The sequence below is a fragment of the Dromiciops gliroides genome, chromosome 3 (assembly GCF_019393635.1).
Source record: "Dromiciops gliroides isolate mDroGli1 chromosome 3, mDroGli1.pri, whole genome shotgun sequence".
Classification (NCBI taxonomy): Eukaryota; Metazoa; Chordata; class Mammalia; order Microbiotheria; family Microbiotheriidae; genus Dromiciops; species Dromiciops gliroides.
In genome coordinates this window covers 585,456,002-585,475,288 of record NC_057863.1, presented here as the reverse complement: position 1 = coordinate 585,475,288, position 19,287 = coordinate 585,456,002, and the positions used below count along the sequence as shown (strand labels likewise).

At 46.1% G+C, this 19,287-nt stretch overlaps 1 protein-coding gene across 1 annotated transcript; it reads right to left on the bottom strand.

Annotated features, from left to right (window-relative positions):
• Positions 1 to 258: 258 nt before the first annotated feature.
• Positions 259 to 18,993, bottom strand: CCKBR (cholecystokinin B receptor). Its single transcript, XM_043991129.1, has 5 exons — positions 18,366 to 18,993; positions 5,198 to 5,449; positions 4,731 to 4,980; positions 3,894 to 4,090; positions 259 to 3,315 (listed from the first exon to the last, which is right to left on the bottom strand). Exons 1-5 carry the CDS (start codon positions 18,514 to 18,516, stop codon positions 2,750 to 2,752), a joined length of 1,416 nt encoding a protein of 471 aa, XP_043847064.1. The 5' UTR covers positions 18,517 to 18,993; the 3' UTR covers positions 259 to 2,749.
• Positions 18,994 to 19,287: the final 294 nt, after the last annotated feature.

The following is a 19,287-nucleotide window of genomic DNA, read 5'->3' as shown; positions in this document are numbered from 1 at the left end:
TGGGTTCAAAACCTAATTTAGACAATTACTACCTGTGTAATCTAGGGCAAGACACTTGACCTTTCTTCTTCATCTGTAAAAGGAAGGGGCTGGACTTGATGGCCTCTCAGGTCCATTTCTCAGCTCAAAGTCTAGGACTTATCTTTTCTTATGTCTTCTACCCTTCACAGTGCCACATTTCTATCCGCCCCCCCCTCATTTTTCCTAGTCTTCCCTCTCTCCCTCCCTCCCTGTCTCTCAGCTTCCCCCCCACCCCTTCCTTGATCTTCTTACCCCATCAGTCCTTATTAACTTCCTTCATCTCCTCTCCTATTCACCCTCATTCATACCTTTCTCTATCTCATCCTCTCTCACTCGCCTTGCCCAGCCACATCTGCACCCTTCCCCTTATTCTTTCCTCTAATTCCCTGCCCCCCCCCTCCCTTGGGTCTTTCTTCCTCTTTCCGCATGCTTCTCCAGAGAATGCCACCCATGGGCATGATTCATAATACAACAATAGGCTGTCAAACTATAAAGCCTTAGCTGGTGAACATCTAGTCCAACCCCCTCAATTTAGAGTTGGGAAAGCTGAGGCCCAGAGAGGGAGAGACCTGCCTAAGGTTACACAAGGAGCTGGTGGCTAAGCTAGACCCTAAGCCCAGATCCCCGGTCTCTTAAGTTTAGAGCCCTTTCCCCCTTGCACCAAGTTGCCTCTCTGAGTGTGACCATTGGGCAGGTCTGGCTCCCAGAGTACCAGAGTATCCTTTCCCTTTGAACTCAGGTACTCCTGACTCCAGGGCTGGCGCTCTATCCACTGTGCCACCTAGCTGCCCCTAAGGTAGATTCCTGTAAAAAGCTTTCTTCACTCCCCAACAGCTGACCAGCACTGCCCAGCCTTAGAATCTGTGCTGCCCTTCATGCTTCCCCCACCCAGGCCCTACCTGTCCTTTGAACCCAAGACCAGAAAGACTAGACCCGGAGTCAGACCTTGTTAGATTCCAGTTTCTAACAGTAACAATCTGTGTAACCTCAGGCAAGTCAGTCTGTCTCTAAACATAGAAGCTGGTACATAGAAGACACTTAATAAAGGCCTTTTAATTCATTCTGAGCCTGAGACTTGCAGCACATATCTCCTAAGTGTGACGTAAAGGCTAAATTGTGATATGGTTATGAGTTCAGACCCCTTTGCCTGATATTTGAGCTCCTTTACAGTCTGGCCGGGGCGTATCCCTCTCTGCTTTTGGTCCCCAGGGTGCAGAGCTCAGGATACCTCTTTCTGGATACCAGTGGGGAGAGTGGCCTTGGGCCCTGGATGAGCCAGTCTGGGCACACCATGAACTCTGTTTGGAGTATAAAACCTTGGCCCTAGGTTAAATTTTATCCTGGCAGCCTAGTGTCCTGGAAGCCCAAACTGAGGCCACCATCTCCCTTTCACTAAGCCATTGAAGGTTTTAAGCAAAACCAATGATTTGCTGGGAAGAGAAAATGCCAGCCATGTTTGTGAGAGATAGCTGAAAAAAAGCTAACATCTTCTTAACAGGCAAAAGGCCAAAGCAAGGGAGACTACAGTCCCCCTGCTGGACTCTGCCTCTCTCAGACCACATCTGGGGTACTATGCTGAGTTCTAGGCACACGATTTTTAAGGGCACTGGCAAACTGGATAATATCCAGAAGAGGCCAATGAGGGTGATGAGAGGAGTAGAGACCATCCCATTCAAGGCCTACATGAAGGAACAAATAAAGGCAACAGATGCACTTTGCCAACCTTAAAGTGCCACACAAATGACTGCTCATTATTAGTATCAAAGGACTGGGGTTGTTTACCCTGAAAGGGGCTTGGGGGAAAGTTGGGCACAGGCTCACTCTATTCAAGTGCTTGAAGGGCTGTCATGTGGGTAAGAGATACAGGTGGTGGCCGGGGTGTCTAGAGGAAGAGGTATCAGATGTGCACTGTGGGAAGTGGTGAAGAGAAGAAAGTGTTTGGTATTATAGAGATAGGGGGTGGGAGGGGAGACTGGGGGAGATCCCTGCCCTCCCTCCTGAGCCCCTTTCCACCAAGGGCCTGCTTTGGGGCTGACTTCTCCCCACACTCTAGGCATGAGCCTTTGTAGCTTCTGACCCTATAAGGAAAACTAGTGTCAGGAGCAGAGGCAATTTTTATCCCTACAGCTTCCCTGACATCCATGTGTCTTTTGTGTGTCTTCTTGGGCTCTGCAGTAAATGTCATCTGGGTGTTAGTGACTTGTGGCCTAATAGATATAGGGCCTAAATTCAGGACCAAGATGCTCAGTGCAGACTGGGAGCACAGCCCCAGGGTGGGTGCTGGGTCTGCCCTGTGCACCCAGGGTCAGTGTGACTGTGAGCTTCAGTGCAGGGGCAGGTGGGGTTTACTTCTCTGTCCAGAGGAGTTTCCAGTAGGTCACCTCCCCAGGTAGAATTATGTCATGGTAGGTATGGCTACTCCTTGTCCAGGGAGGTCTTTCTTGTCTTGGGGTACATGATTTCTAGGAGTATATCCATGATAAGACTGTTTAGTGCAGTGTGCCTTGTGGCTGTTTACAGTTTGGGGTCAGTGTCAGATTAGGACTTCCTATAGTCCCATGCCATCCTGGGGCAGGAGTGGAGAGGGAATCAGGCTTCCTATGGTAGGATATCCATTTTCCTCAAAACAGATGGGATCCTTGTTCCCCAAGGCAGGAGGGGCAGTGTTTCTCTGGGTTGGTTCCATGTCTTCCTAAACAAGACATGGACTGCATGTCTTAGGATGCCCTCAGCCAGGACCCAGTGTGCTGATAGTTGTATAGCTGAGACGAGACAGAGAGGTGGTTGGATGGTCAAGTTCATGGTCATCGCCCAGTCGGGGCCCAGCTCGAGCAACTCGGGCACGGGGTGGGTGGGGTCGACATCTAGCACAAGTGGCCATGCAGGCCTGCCGGAAACGCCGATGCATGAAGCAGTAGACAAGTGGATTGACACAGGCAGAGGCATAGCTGAGCAAGTGGATGAAAGAGATAGGGGCCCCTGAGAGGGCACGATGGGCACCTTCCCTGTCAAAGGCACGCCACGTGTTGGCACTGTACAAGGGCAGCCAGCACAGGAAAAACAGCCCCACAATGACCAACAGCATTCGTACCACCCGCTTCTTGGCTTGCAGCTGAGCCTGAGCTTGGGCCGGCCGTGAGCTCACTCCAGGTCCAGGGCCTCGGGTGTCCCTTCTAGAGGCAGTGGGTGTCAATGCTGAGAGTTCCATTCCAGATTGTTCTGAGAGTAGATTCACATAGCAGCCATCACCCTCATGGCCTGCAGATGCCCGGGCACTTGGCCCATTGGAAAGTGCTAAGCAGGGGAGGAAGGAATGAAATTAGGATTGATATATGGATCCAAAACCCCAGCTAGCCACCTGGTCTGCAGCTCCAAGAATCTTGGAGTTCCTGACATTTTAACTGCTCTCTGACTCTGTTCTTTCTGCGACCCCTAACCTAACCATGACCTTTGAGTCAATCTGTGCTGTATTGGAAGTCAGAGGACCTGAGTTCTGGGGTGAAAATGGTTCTGAAACTTACTCCGTGTGTGACCTTGGGCAAGTCACTTAGCCTCAGTTTCTTCATTTGTGAATGAGATGATTTCTAAGGACCTGGAGTTGTGAGTGGAAAGAGCTCTGGGTCTGGGGCCAGAGAACCCAGGCTCATGTCTCAGTTTTGTCGATAAGTGACCTGGGTACTTGCCTCTCTGAGATCTCCTCTGTAAAATGTCATTGGATGACCTCTAAAGTCCTTTCCCCTCCTAAATCTGTGATCTAGCCATTCCTCTTGGGCCCTAGCCCTGACCCGGGTCTCCACATTGCCTCAAAGCTACCTTTGTTTTTCCAACCCCGTTCCTCTTCTCCCCCTCCCCAGCAGCACCCTCCCACTGACCTGGGCTTGGCCCACCAGGTAATCCGCTGTGTCTGTGGTTGCCGTTGTGGCCCTGCTGCTGCCCGTGCCCGTGCCCATGGCTCTGGCTCTGGCTCTCGAAGCGGATCCCCAGGTAGAGCTCTCGGGAGATGAGACCATAAGCCACGGCCATGACTACACCAGGCACAAAGAACAGGAACAGCAGGAGCAACACAGACCTGTGGAGTGGGGAGGGGCCAGGTCATCCAGATAATCCTATCAAAGATCAGTTTACTGAGCCCCAAGACCCTCCCATTCCCCTACCCCCCCAATCAAAGCATGCAGGCACACCTGCCTCCTGCAGCATCCTCCAAGTGCTCTCCCCCAACCCTAACCAATCCCGTAACAGCTCAGGCACACCTGCCTCCTGCACCTGGGAACCACACATAGGGAATCACTGACGATTTAGGAAACGGCCTGGGGACTGGAACTTGGGGAGCTGAGCATCCCTGGCCACACCTTCAACGAGGCCCGCCCTCCGAGGTCTGAAATTTGCAATTTATTTACCTACAGTGATCCCAACTCAGTTGGGGAGGAGGAGGGAGATACAGAATCTGGGAGGGCATCAAAAGTTGCTTCTGTGGTAGGGGCTCAGTTCTCTGGGGCAGGTAATGAGGTGGCCTCAAGGCCGACACGGGGCGGGGGGGGGGCTCTGTAAACTAGAGGACTAGGGATAAGGGGTCTGACAGGATATGTTTCAGGGACCAGGGTCAGGGCATTTCTCTAGGCCAGTGGGGCACACTCGGAAGGGCACGGTGAACTGATAGAAGGGTGTCTGTCTCTAAGGAGGAGAGCTATTCCCAGAGGTTTGAGGCTTACCATGCCTGGCGCGCTCGATTGCTGGGCCAGCTGTGTGTGCACTGCAGCGCACGGGGGCTCACCGGCCTTACAACGGAGTACACAGGATAGGGTAGCATGAGCAGCCCAGACAGCAGCCAAGTGGCCACGATGACACGCACAGCATGGGAGCGCGTCTGCCATACTCGGGCCTGCAAAGGCCGGCAGATGGCGCTGTAGCGCTCCAAGGCAATGGCCACCAGGCTTAGGGTAGACACACTCACAGACACTCCTGGGGGAAAGAAGTGGGCAGAAGACATGATCACCATGACGACGGATGCCAAGGATAACTTCATATGACACTGAACACTTCCTGCACCCCCAACCCTAGATCCTAGGTAGGATCCTAAAGTTTACCCAACCCTGGGTACCCCAAGTTCCTACATACCCCTCTCCATCACCTCCTACACACCCCTCTCCTCTCCCTAGGACAGGTGATGGGAGCTCACCCATTAGGTAGGCGACAGCTTTGCAGACTACGGTGCCAAAGATGAAGGTGCCCATGAGGTTGGGCAGGAGGGTGAAGGGCATACACGCCACAGCCAGGAGTAGGTCGCTGACAGCCAGTGAAAGCAGGAAGGCATTGGTGACTGTGCGCAGGCGACGGCTCAGTCCCAGCACTGTGATTATCAGCATGTTTCCTCCCACGCTCAGCAGGAAAATCACGACATACAGGGTCACCCTCACTGCTAACTCCAGCTCTGGGACCCAGGAAAGATGGCAACAGAGGATGGTCAGGACTTGCTGGACTTGAGGTGCCTCCATCAAATATCCCCAGCCCAGGAGCCTTTCCTTCCAGCTCTAGGGCCCCACTCTGACCCTCGTCATTTTGAGGAAATCCCCATGTACCTCCAATGAAGTCTAGTTCTATTCAACTGAGAATTAAAACATCCTGAAAAAAAAAATGTGAGGCGTAGGAGGGTGGCATGTTAAGAAGCACTTCTGGCTATAGATAAAACACAGCAAAGAGACATCCTTCTAGGGAAATTAGACAGTAATAATACCACTTATATAGAGCTTTAAAGTTTGTAAAGGACTTTACATAAATCATCTCATTTGATTATTATAATCTCTCTAAGGGGTAGATGCTATAATTATTCCCATTTTACAGTTGAGGAAAAAAGTTAAATGAATTGCCCAGGGTCACATAGCTAGTTAGCTGAGGCAGGATTTGAACCCAGGTTACCAGCACTCTCTCCGGTGTACTACCTCACTGCTTTTTGGGGTAAGGTCTTATTTGAGAGAATCAAAAGCCTAACCATGAAAGAACCTTTTATGACTAGCAGGGACTAGTGTTCCTGCAGCTTTTTCCCTCTTAAATTTGCCATCTGTAGAACCCCAAGCTAGAAAGGAATATTCTGAAATCATGTCCTCCAGGAGAGGGAGATAGAGAGAAAAAAATCCTTCTCCCCTTGGGAAGAAATGTGCTGGGAGGCACAACCTTCCCTTCCAGAGTTAAAGAGCAGAGGTGAGAAGGCAAATTATCACCCTTGTGAGTTGCAAACAGGTAGTTAGTTAATGGCTGGGGGAAAGCCTGTTGGGTGTGAAGAACTAACTAGAACTAGGAATATGGCTTTTTCTCCACCAGAGGTACTAAAGATGACATGTAAACTGTCACCTTGCCTCACAGTACTTCATATTCTCTTATTTTCCTTTTTTTTTCTTTTTTAATGTTTTCTTTTTGGTCTTTATTCACTTTTGCAACATGGACAATATGGAAATATGTTTTCCACGACTGCACAGATATAATCTATATCAATGTGCTCACCTTCTTGGGGAAGGGAGAGCAGAAGGAGAAGGGAGGGAATTTGGAACTCAAAAATGATGAAAAATGAATATTAAAATTTGCTTTTACATGTAATTGAGAAAAATAAAAAAACACTCTTTAAAATGTTTAAATTCTTTAAAATGCAGAGAAGAGAATAGAAAGAAAACAGAGACAAGCAGGATTTCTTTGAAAGCTACAGGTTAAACTAATTATATACAGTACTTTAAAAGAAAGTTATAGGGGCAGCTAGGTAGCACAGTGGATAGAGCACAGGCCCTGGAGTCAGGAGGACCTGAGTTCAAATCTGGCCTCAGACACTTGACACTTACTAGCTGTGTGACCCTGGGCAAGTCACTTAACCCCAACTGCCTCACCAAAAAACCCCAAAGCAAAACAAAAAGCAAAACCCCAAAGAAATCTATACATGATAAAAAATCTATAGTTTCTACACATTCAAATCCTACACACAGAAGGGGCCTTTGAGATCACTTAGTTGAATTCCTAATTTTATAGTTGAAGAAAAGTAAAGCCCAGGTGTGTGAAATAACTTGGTCATGATCACAAAGGGAGAAAGTATCATAGAGAGGGATTCTCACCCAGGTCCTCTATCCAAAATCCATGCTCTTTCCATTCAATCACTTGTCTTCTAATTAGTAATTTTTGCTTTGTTTCCCCTATTAATGACTTCTGAGGGCAGTGACCACCTCTACTTGACCTTATTTCCTGCAGTATCTAGCAGATACCCCTGCACAAAAGCAGATACCTAGTTTAAAAAAAATGTTTTCTAAATGAAGGGAAGCCAATCATTTGTTTACACTTGAGCTTTGGAAAGAAAATGGTACTTAAAATTATAGCTATGACTTATATTTAGCCATTCAAGATTAGTAAATTATTTATCCTGTATGTTTGAGTAATTTTTGTTGTTGTTCAGTTGTGTTTGACTCTTTATGACTACATTTGGGGCTTTCTTGGCAAAGATACTGTAGTGCTTTGCCATTTCCTTCTCCAGGCCGTTTTACAAATGAGGAAACTGAGGCAAACCAGGTTAAGTGACTTGCTCAAGGTCATACAGCTATAAGTGTCTGAGGCTGGATTTTTTTTTTTTTTTTTTGCATGGCAATGAGGGTTAAGTGACTTCCCCAGGGTCAAGTGTCAAGTGTGAAAGATCGCATTTGAACTCAGGTCCTACTGAATCCAGGGCTGGTGCTTTATCCACTTCACCACCTAGCTGTCCCCTGGATTTTTTAACTCATGAAGATGAGTTTTCCTGATTCCAAGCCCAGTTCTCTACCCACTGTGCCACCCAGCTGTCCCCAAAGTTTAAATAAAGGATTTTTTTAAATAGAAAAAAATACAGAGTGTGCATTCTAGCCTTGCTCCCTTTCAGGTTATGTTTAACAGGGTATAGGGTAAGCCAAAATGATTGGCCTAATGCAAGGAAGCATAGGAAACCCACTTAAACTGGTAGCAGCTCCCTGGGTAGACTGCAGACATGAGCCCATTCCAAAGGAATGGCCATACAAATATTATACTTTCCTTGGAGCCCTTGCCTGGTTTCCCCTCCTCTACAATCCATAGATAAGAGTGTGGGCCTTGGATCTGCACACTTTGAAGTGCAAGCCTGGTCAATCTTTCTATCCATACACTTCTCTTAAGTCACATACAATCCCAGTCAAATAGTTTTAACTAAGTCTAGGTCTCTTTGGGGACTCTCTGTCCAAAGGTAAGCATCCAGAGAGTTAATGCTATTTGTGGAGGGCATTGTTGTGGGACTGAGTATGCATGCTGATGTTCATCCACATTGCTAGGATGAAGAGGTCAGCATACATGGAAGTAAATAAGGAAAGCTTACTGACTGAATGAAGGGATAAATAGATGAGTGGATAGATTTGTGGATGGGTCCATAGATGAATAAATGGATAGAGAGATGGATGGATGGATGGATGGATGGATGGATGGATGGATGGATGGATGGATGGATGGGTAGAAGGGAGCATAGTTGGAGGTCATCTGGGTCAACCCTTGGGAAAAGCAATGGGGATTTCCTTAGAAATGGGTGAAGAGGGGCAGCTAGGTGGCGCAGTGGATAGAGCACCAGCCCTGGATTCAGGAGGACCTGAGTTCAAATCCGGCCTTAGACACTTAACAATTACTAGCTGTGTGAACCTGGGCAAGTCACTTAACCCCAATTGCCTCACCAAAAAAAAAAAATGGGTGAAGGGATTGTAAAACTCAGTATAAATTATGATGTTAATCAGTAAGGATGTTTAGTTAGATTGGTTTGTGATGACTTTAAGGGAGCTAAGAATGCAGGTATTAGGTGATCCAGGGCGGGCATTCCACCATTACAAGAAAGATTCTTGGGCAATATCTACCTCTTATATCCTTTCTCCAATATATGTCAGCACCCTGCCCCTCCATTCAATCTGTCTGTGCTTTCCCATTCCTTCTTAGGATGGGAAAACCAATGCCCATTTAGGGAATCTTGGTTCTATGTAGCATTCTGCAGTGAGCCAGCTCTGCTCCAGCACTTAGCACAGTGCCTGGAACATAGTAGGTGTTTAATAACTGCTAGTTGACTGAGTCTCTCTACCCAAAGGTGGGGCATGGGAGAGAAGAAAGGCTGAGTAGTGAAGAAAGATCTGGAAAAAAGAGGGGAAATTGGTGTGAAGGTAGGAGGGACATGAAGAGTGAAGAGGGACACAAGGATGGGAGGAAAGTGAAAATGTGAGGGAAGAATAATATGAAGGTTCTGGGGTGGGGGTGAAGAATAAGGGGAATAGGAAGAGAAATAAAAGTATCAAAGAAGAAAAATGTGAAGGGAAGAGAACACCTAGTAAATGGTGATGAAAAGAGGGGGAAACTAAGAAGATATTGGAATCACCCACACATAGAAGATACTTGCATGGATGAGATCCTAGAGGATGGAAAGGAGAGGGCTGAATATAGAACCTTGTAAACCAATCGCATTTAATGGCAGGCAGAGGAAGCAGAACAAGGAGAGACAAAGGAAGAGTTTACTGAGGCAGGGGTCACCCAGGAAAGCCTGGAGTTAGGAAGCTACTGCATAAAATGATTCACAGTTAGAGAAGGTTTCCAGTGACATGCTGTAGAGAGGCTTAGAAAGACTAACAAGTCCAGACAATGAATCTGGATGCTGGAAGTAAGGTTTGGACAGGGACAAGATTCTTTCCCTCATTCCCAACCTCCCACAGTCAAACCAGTCATGTGTGGCGGATGCTCTGGAGACTGAGAAACTTGTGAGGATGAGAAAAGGAAGAAGAGGGAAGAGGTGCATTGATCTTCACCTGGACCAAGCCAAGAAGGAGCTCAAGAGAACAGATCAGCAAATTCTGAAGCAGCAGCCATATTCTGGGAATGGTGACAGACCACTTCATCTATCTATCTATCTATCTATCTATCTATCTATCTATCTATCTATCTATCTATCTATCTATCTATCTATCTATCTATCTATCTATCTATCTATCTATCTATTTATCCAAGCCAGAAAAGCTAAAGAGCAAACAGGGTAGTCAGATTGCCACTAAGGAGAGTGTAGGGCCTATGGAAAGGCCAGAGAGAGGGTGGATGGTGTGATGACAGGATTTTCTAGTCACTGATAGGGTGGGGATAGAATCACATCTGATTTTCAGTTCCTTGAGATTAGGGGCTATCTTGTTGCATGTATAGCAATGAACACATAATAAGTGCTTAATAAATGTTGAATTTGTTGAATTAAAATGTCAGACCAGGTGGGGCAGCTAGGTGGCGCAGTGGATAAAGCACCGGCCCTGGAGTCAGGAGGACCTGAGTTCAAATCCGATCTCAGACACTTAACACTTACTAGTTGTGTGACCCTGGGCAAGTCACTTAACCCCAATTGCCTCGCCAAAAAAAAAAAAAATGTCAGACCAGGAAGAAGCCTTGGAGGAGGAAGTTTTTTGTGTCACGGTCCCCTCTGCAAATGATGCTAGGGAATGAAGCTCATGGATCCTTTCTCAGAATAATGTTTTTAAGTGCACAAAATAAAATGGATATGATTTAAAAGGAAACCGATTATATCAATATACTAAAAAGTTACAAGTTCTCAGACCCCCTGAATCTATCCATGGATCGCTTGGATACCAGGTTAAGAACCCCTGCTTTGGAGAATGTCTCAACCAATATTTCCGAAATGGTTCCTCAGGACACCACTGGTTTCATGAAAAGTGAATGAGGTACTGTAAAAAATGTAAATGTCTGTGGCATTTTCCCCTCTATAATATGAATATGAACTAATGTGTCAAAATAATAATTGCTCGCATTTCTTTAGTACTTTGTAAAAAGGTTTATAAAGCATTTTCTTCACAACATCCCTGGCAAATTTGGATTTATGGACTACAGCTGAAAATATAGGAATAATAGGCTCTTGGCCAGGGATAAAGTACACCTAATGAGGACTGCTCAAAGTATATTTGCCTGGAGTCTTGTAAATCTAATCAAGATGGCTTTAAATTGAAAAAGGGAAGGGGAGGGAGAAAATTGCACATACACACACACACACACACACACACACACACACACAGAGTCCCTCCCAAATAGCACACCACAGAGAGTGGTATGTACAAAATAGGAAGAAGCATTTTAATATGGAGAGGATCAATAATTCACAGGAGACAATATTCAAGAAAAGGGTCAGCAACAAAACTTACAGTCTCAGATGTCTATACACAAATGCACAAAGCATGGGAAATGAACTGTGGGTGAATGAGAGCTTCTAATGCAAGGAGACAAATCTGACCTGATGGCTTTTCACTGAGAACTGATTAGGACGGGATTCTTGGCTGGACTATAGCTATGGCAAGGTATAAAACAAATAGAATTCATCAAAAAGGTGGTATAACAGGATTATATCTATATCTATATATCTATCTACATATAATTTGTTTGTTTGTTTTTTGGTGAGGCAATTGGGGTTAAGTGTCTTGCCCAGGGTGTCAAGTGTCTGAGGCCTGATTTGAATTCAGATCCTCCTGACTCCAGGACCGATGCTTTGTCCACTGCACCACCTAGCTGCCCCTGGAAGGATTACATATTAAAAAGATAAATTCAAGTGAAGAAATCCAAGACTTGGAAAGTACATGGAAAGGAGAATATTTGGGTGAGAATCAGTGAAAGGAAAGACAGAAGCCACATTGTTGTGAACATCCTCCAGACCACCTGGACAGAAGGAGGAAATAGAGAAAATGTTTAGAAAACAGGTCACAAACCTGGGATGGTGGCATATAGTGATAGGAAGACTTTAATTATTCTAACATTTATTTCTCTACCATGGCACAATGGTTGATAGAAGCAGCTGGGTAGCATAATAGATGGAGCACTTCCCTGAAGCTGGGAGGACCTGAGTTCAAATCTCACCTCAGACACTTACCAGCTATGTGACTCTGGGCATGTCACTTAACCCCAATTGCCTTAAAACATTCAAAGGCATCTCTAGTCATTTTGATATCCATCTTGCCACTGGAACCATATGGCTCTGGAGGAAAAAGTGAGGCTGGTGACTTTGCTCAACCATACTTCACTTAAATCCAATTCACTGCAAGTCATGATATCACCCAAATGTCATGGTCCTCTTTGAGAAGGAAGGACACACAAGAACAACAATGGCAGAATGGTTGATTTGCCTTAATGGGAAAAAATCATTCCACAACTGGTTGAAGAAGTGATGAGGGAAATAATGTTTTGTGTCTAATTCTGACCAACAAGGAGGAAGTAGTTGCTTGAAGTAGGAACGGCAGGATTCTTTAGAGCAAGTGGCCTATTGTCTGAGATACAGCTGAGACTACTGAAGAACAGATTTCAAAGCATTCAGAGAAAGAAGCAAAGTCTTTTGAAGAGCAAGAAATGCCACACTAAGACCATTTCTTTTTTTTTTTTTGACAGAGTTACTAGGAGATCAGAAGACTGTTGTAGGCCCAATATACCTAGATTTAAGCAAAACACTTGACAAAATTTCTTAAGTTACATTTCTGAACAAGATGGAGATGTGGGTTAGATGACAATATGGTTAGGTAGATTCAGAAATTTGTTAAACAATAAGACCAGAAAAGTAATTATTGATGGATTTATGTTAAGGTGGAGGGAAGTCATTAAAAAGCAAAATAAGTAGGGGGCAGCTAGGTGGCATAGTGGATAAAGCACTGGCCCTGGATTCAGGAGAACCTGAGTTCAAATCCGGCCTCAGACACTTGACACTTACTAGCTGTGTGACCCTGGGCAAGTCACTTGACCGTCATTGCCTTGCAAAAAAACCCAAAAAGCAAAATAAATATTTATTAAATGCCTACTATGTGCCAGGGAGGATACTAAGTACTTTATAAATATTATCTCATTTGATTCTCACAACAACAACTTTGGGAGTCAGGTACTATTATTATCATTCCCATTTTATAGTTGAGGAAACTGAGGCAAGGTTAAGTGACCTGCCCAGGGTCATACAACTAGTAAGTGTCTGAGGCTGGATTTAAACTCAGGTCTTTCTGGCTACACACCCAGAACTCTATTCATTGTGCTATCTATTATATTCTTGTCTCTGTGCTGTTCAACATTTTTATCAATAAAACATGGATGATGGGGTTAGAATGATTATTAGATTTACAAATGACATACATTTTTGGAGGAATAATCAACATATCAGATTACAGAATAAGGATCTAAAAATATTTCACTAGCTTATAACGATGAGCCAAATCTAACAAGAGGAAGTTGGATAAGCATAAATATAATGCCCTGTTCTTGGGTTCAAAAATCAACTTAATAAGTACAGGATTGGAAAAGGCATGGCTAGATATTGGTTTATCTGAAAGTGATCCTGGGGGTTTTAGTGGACTCCAAGATCAATATCAGTCAACAGAGGGACACAGCAGTCAATAAAAGTGAGCCGAGACTGGATTCAGAGAAGTATAATGCCCAGTACAAGGGAGGTAACACTTCTAGGGTATTGTACTCAGTTTTGTGTGTCACATTTTAGAAAGACTATCGATAAGTTAGAACAGAGTTGTCAAACATGCAGCCTGTAGGCCTACAGCACTTCTGAGTGTGGTCTGAATCAGATTAAAATGTACTTGAGAAATATTTAACTAAATACATAAAAATATAATAAAACATAGATAATGTTAATATGTGATTTTCTAAGTCAATATGTGCCCACAGGGGTCCCTATGTTTGGTTTAGTGGCCCTCATTTCTATTTGAGCTTGACACCACTGAGTCAGTGTCCTAATGAAGTTAACCAGAATGGTAGGGTGATGGAGACTATGCCATTAAACAACAGGTTGAAAGAAGTGGGGATGTTTAGCTCAGAGCAGAGACCGCTCAGGGGAGATGTGATAGATAGCTAAGTGCTTGAAGGGCTGTCACTTAGAAGAGGAATTAGACTCATTATGCTTAACTCCAGAGATTAGCATTATGATCAGTGGGTGGAAACTGCTGAGAAGCAAATTTCAATTTGATGTAAGGAGAAATTTTCTAACCATTAGAGCTTCTCAAAAGTAGAATGGGGGGGGGCAACTAGGTGGCGCAGTGGATAAAGCACTGGCCCTAGATTCAGGAGGACCTGAGTTCAAATCCGGCCTCAGACACTTGACACTTACTAGCTGTATGACCTGGGCAAGTCACTTAACCCCCATTGCCCTGAAAAAAAAAAAAAGTAGAATGGAATTCTTTGGGAGGTAATGAGTTCCCCATCACTGAAGGCCTTCAAGTGGAAAGGTTGGTTTTCTGCTTGTTAGGGATATCATAGAAGGATTTTCTGTTCATGTATTGGTCAGACCAGATGGCCTTGAAGATCCCTTCCAACTCTCAGATTCTGTGAGATTAGGAGGGCAAGTATTATTAGCCACATATGACAAATGAGGAAACTGAGGTTCACAGCAGGAAAGTGACTAGCCATAGTCACATGGCTAGCAAATATTAGGACCGAGAGCATTTATAAATCACAGATGAAGAACTGGAAAAGATATCAAAAGTCATCTAGTCCAACAGTCTCATTTCACAGAAAAGGAAACTGATTCCCAGCAAGGGCCTTGACTTACGGTCATATGGATACTAAACAGGATTTGAATCCAGGGCCTGGGATTCCACGGCCTTGGCTCTTTCTTGCTAAGCTGACCTCCCATGGACCCAGCCAGAATCTCAAGTCTAGAGCTCCTTCCATTACACTTTAGTGGCGCTACAAAAACACTTATTGTGTGAGCCATTTTTTCATGGTAAAAAGAAGTTTAATTCTCTATACTTTAATCTAAAATTTCTCCAGTCCCTTAGACAAGCATGCTTGGGCACCATTAATATGTTAACAGCCAGTGTGACATACAGGACAAACCACCTGACTTGGGGAAAAAGGACCTCGGTTTGAAGGTTTTCTCTGAATGTTCCTAGTCCTAGAATCCTTAACAAAATGCTTACTTTTTCTGAGCCTTAGCTTTCTCATCAATCAATCCATTCATGAGAATTTTTTAAGTGCTTACTAGAGGATAGGTACTGTACTAAGTGCTGGCAATACACATATGAAGTGAAACAATTCCTGCCTTCGAGGAGTTTATATTATACTGTCATCTCTCCTGCTCATTTTTAAAATAGTGGTAATCAAACCTGCCCTATTTACATACTTGTTAGGAGGAAAGTGTTTTGTAAATCTTAAAAACTATATAGATGTGATTCTAATTTTTGTAATGATATATTTCAAGCGCTGTGTCCAATTTGTTTCTTTCTTCCTTTCTTTCTCTCTTTTTCTTTTGGAAATTCTCACCTCTCTTTGGGACTCTCCTCATCATACAAATGAGAAAATGAAGGCCCAGAGGATACGGTGACTTGCCCAAGGTCACAGAGCAAGTTAAAGACAGTGCAGCTGTAAAGAGTTTTATATCCTTTCTTTAATGCTTACTTCCTGTGTGACCTTGAGCAAATCCTTCTCCCTTGCTAGACCTCAATTTCCCTATCCACAAAATGGGGCCTGGGGGTGGACTAGGTGGCCTCTGAGGTCCCTCCCAGATTTGGATCTGTGATGCTAAGATCTTTGCAGCAAAGGAAAGAGCTGCAACGTCAGTGCAGTTCTCTTCAGCAGCCAGACAGTCGAATATGGGCATCAAATTGGAAAGAACTTCCCTCTGGAGAGGAGAAGGGGATTAGGGAAAGTAGAATGGCAAAGGCCAGAGAGTAGAAGGAGGTGGACTGAGGGAAAGGAGCACAGGCTGATCAAAACGCCAGTTACAGTTGATGACCTTGGGGACACTGGGACAGGGCTCAGCTAGGGAAGAGAGAAGCTATGTCTCCTCTGTCCCTTCCCAGCCCCAACTTGCTTCATCAGGGATGGTGGCCAAGGCAAATTTAAATACCAGGTTAAACTGAGTATGAGAAAAGAGCAGGGAACATTGCCTTTTTTTCATTAGCTGAGTCCAGCTACTGGGCCTTATTTCTAAGTCTGCTTGTCTTCCGGTCATCCATCTCACTCCCTCACTCTCCTGCCCTAACCCCACTCCATCTCCCAGGCTTCCTCCACCCCACAACCTCACACAAATGCACACACTTTTCCATCACTTGGAACTGCCCCACCCTTTTCCTCTCATACACAAACACACACATTTCCCTAGCTTAGTCTTCTTTTCTTCTCTTTCTCACATACTCTTCCACCTCAGAAACCCTCCCATATATTCTCCTAGCTCAGTCCTCTCTCTCCCATTTCATTATACACACTTCTCAGTTTTCTTTATTTCTCTTTCTCTCTCTCTGTCTCAAACATATACATACACACACACACACACACACACACACACACACACAGCCTGTCTCTCACGAACAAGCACACTCCCGCCCCTTCACTCTCACTCTCTCTCACACACATTCCTATATCTTTCACATATATTCTTGTCTCTATATTATTTTATAGGTGGGCTTATCAATATGCTGGTCCCAAGAGGGAATTACTAATTTACTTCTGATATTGCATACAAATCAGACATGTTCTCATGAGGTCTTAAAAGCACTGCTTCTCTTCTCCAGGGGGTATTTTTGCTTTATAAATCTGAGGAATTCCTATATGTGGAAACTACCTGGTTTATAACTTAAAGTTGTAAGAAATGCCTAGGCTACTAAGAAGTCAAGTGACTTATTTGCCCTTGGTCACACGGCTAGTCTTTGTCAGGAGCAGGACTTTAAACGATGTTTTTCTGGAGCCCAGGCTGACCTTCCATCCATTAGTCCAGGCTAGTATTTATCACTGGAAGGGACTTTAAGGTTGGCAAACTGCTGTAATATACAAAGCCTCATTTTACCTGCATGACAATCCTGTGAGGTGGGCACTCCAGGTACTGTTTTCCCTATTTTAGGTTAGTCATTGATTTAAAGCTAGAAGGGACCTCTGAGGACATCTAGTTCAACTCCCTTTAATTATGCAGATGAAGAAACTGAGGGCTGAAGTGTCTAAATAACTTAGAGGGTGTCACAGGCAGGCTTTAAATCAGGGCTTCTCTAATTCCAAATCCACCATGTTATGCTTGTTGGGGATCTCTGGCCAAAATGGTTCTTGGACCAAAAAAGGATGGAAAGCTTTTAGTCTGCCTGTATCCATCTCAGTATCTCTCCTCTATCTTCATCTCTCTAATTAATTTCTTATTTTTATTCATATCACATGACATATATGGCACTTTATGATTTCCAAAGTTTTTAGCACTCATTCATTCATTCAAAAATCCATTCAGTGAGAGATATACTTGCCCTGAGAAAGTATACATTCCAGATAGAGAGATAAGAAAAACACAAAGCAAGTACAAAGTAATTGCTCAATTTCTATAAGCTCTGAAGGATTCCCAGATGAAGGGCAAGAGTGAAGTGGAGGCAAATTGGGAAGACTCCTTGGAAAAGGTGACTCAGGTCTTCCAGATAATGAAGGACAGTGATTGAAGTGAAAGGGAAGGGCACCTGGGGTAGCAAAGAGGCCAGGGGCCTGTGGAAGGTAGAAGGGGGTCCTAAGGTGATAGGGGCAGACATGCTAAAAGGAGGATCAGTTGGTGGCAGAAAGACCAGCATCCAGATGTGGATGAAGGGGTGTGGCAGGGATGTCACAGCGTTCTGTGGGGAGATGGCAAGGAAACCAGAGGAAAGGAGCAAGGGGGAAGAGATTTTGAATGAGGGATTTGAGGGAACTGAGCTCAGTAACGGGAGCATATGTGAGAGGAACCAGCAAGCCTAGAGTGGGGATGGGGTGGGCAATAGTGCTTTTGTGGAGATAAGACTGCTGGAGAGAGGGAGAAAAGAGGTCATGGGACAGGGAGTGGGGTCAGTTTAGGGAGACTCCAACAGGAAGAAAATCCGGGGGAGAAGGCTCCCAGTTCCCAGGGGGAGGGGGTCTGAAACATTTGGGGTTTAATGGACAGGGGTATTTAATCCTCTGGGCCTCCAGTGCCTCCACAGCTCTGACAGCTTCTTAGGCTCAATGCCAGATTTAATCTATGGTCCATTTGGGCCCTACACACAGAATGTTTCTAAGTCCTGCAGATCAAGAGTTTTCCTTATAGGGTTAGCGTCCTGATCACCAGAACAATCTCCCCCTCATGCTCACAAATAGTCCCCCCATGCTCTCTGCCAGTCCTGCCACCCTACCCCTGCTGCTCCCCTCACCCCACCCCCATGGTCTTGGGCTTGCCATTCTGGCGTTTGTGGTAAGGTCCCTGGGGCACCAGGGGTAATAAGGGACAGGCAGAGGAAGCTGGGGAAGGGCGAGGTTGGGGCCCAGAGGGACAGGGTCCTAGGTGGAAGAGGCACGGGAATGGGAGAGAGGTGGGGTAGGGGACATGGAACAAGGGGCATACTTACCTCGGGGCGCCCTGCTGGCTCCCGAGCCTCCTCGGGGAGATTCGCAGCTACTATTGGCACTGCTGTTAGCACTGCTGTTGGGGGACAGGGGACCCGGGCCGCACTGGGACTCTGGCTCCGGCGCGCTCCGATTCAGCCCTAGCAGCTCCATGGTCCTAGGGTAGAGGCGGGCCTGGGACAAGACCCCCCTGCTGGCCGGGAGCTCAGGGGGCCGCTTCCCACCGGTTCCACCTGGTCCCGCGTCTGCAGCTTCTGTGCCCCAGAACTGGCCCTTCTGGTGTGTGTCCGCTCCGCCCTCTGCCTCCGGCCGGCACCTTGCGCTCCCACGCGGATCTCTCCCCCTCCCTCCTTCCGTCCCTCCGTCCCTCCGTCCCTCCGTCCCTCCCTTTGCGCGTGCCTCTCCTCCCGTTTCTCTACCCCGGGGTCTCTCCTTGACTCCCCGCAAATCTTTTCCCTCGGATTTCTCTCCGTGTCCTCCTGTGCCCTGTGTCTTTCCGCCTCCGCTCCCCCAAGCCCCTAAAATCTCCCTCCCCCTTTTCAGGGGACTCCCAACCTCGTTCCCCGCGCGGCGGGATCTGCTGCTGCCGGGGCTGGGGTGGTCTGGCGAGCCCCGCCCCTCTTCTCCGGAGCCACCCGACCTGGGGTGCCGCCCCCCTCTCTGCAGCTCGGCCCACTCGGCCTGGGGGTGGGAGTAGGGGGATGCGGGGAGGGGGGGGGTGGTGCTCTTTACTGCTGCTCCAGCCCCAGGATCCCAAAGGAGTCAGACGGGGCTGCGGCTGCCGCTGCGGATGGGGGGCGGGGGGCGGGGGAGGCAACGAAGGAGTGGTAGGAGACAAGAGCCGACGTTTTAATTGTACTGTACTTTAGTTATGCTACCGTATTGACCTGTGGGGCACCAAAATGTAGAGCGGGACACCAGTGA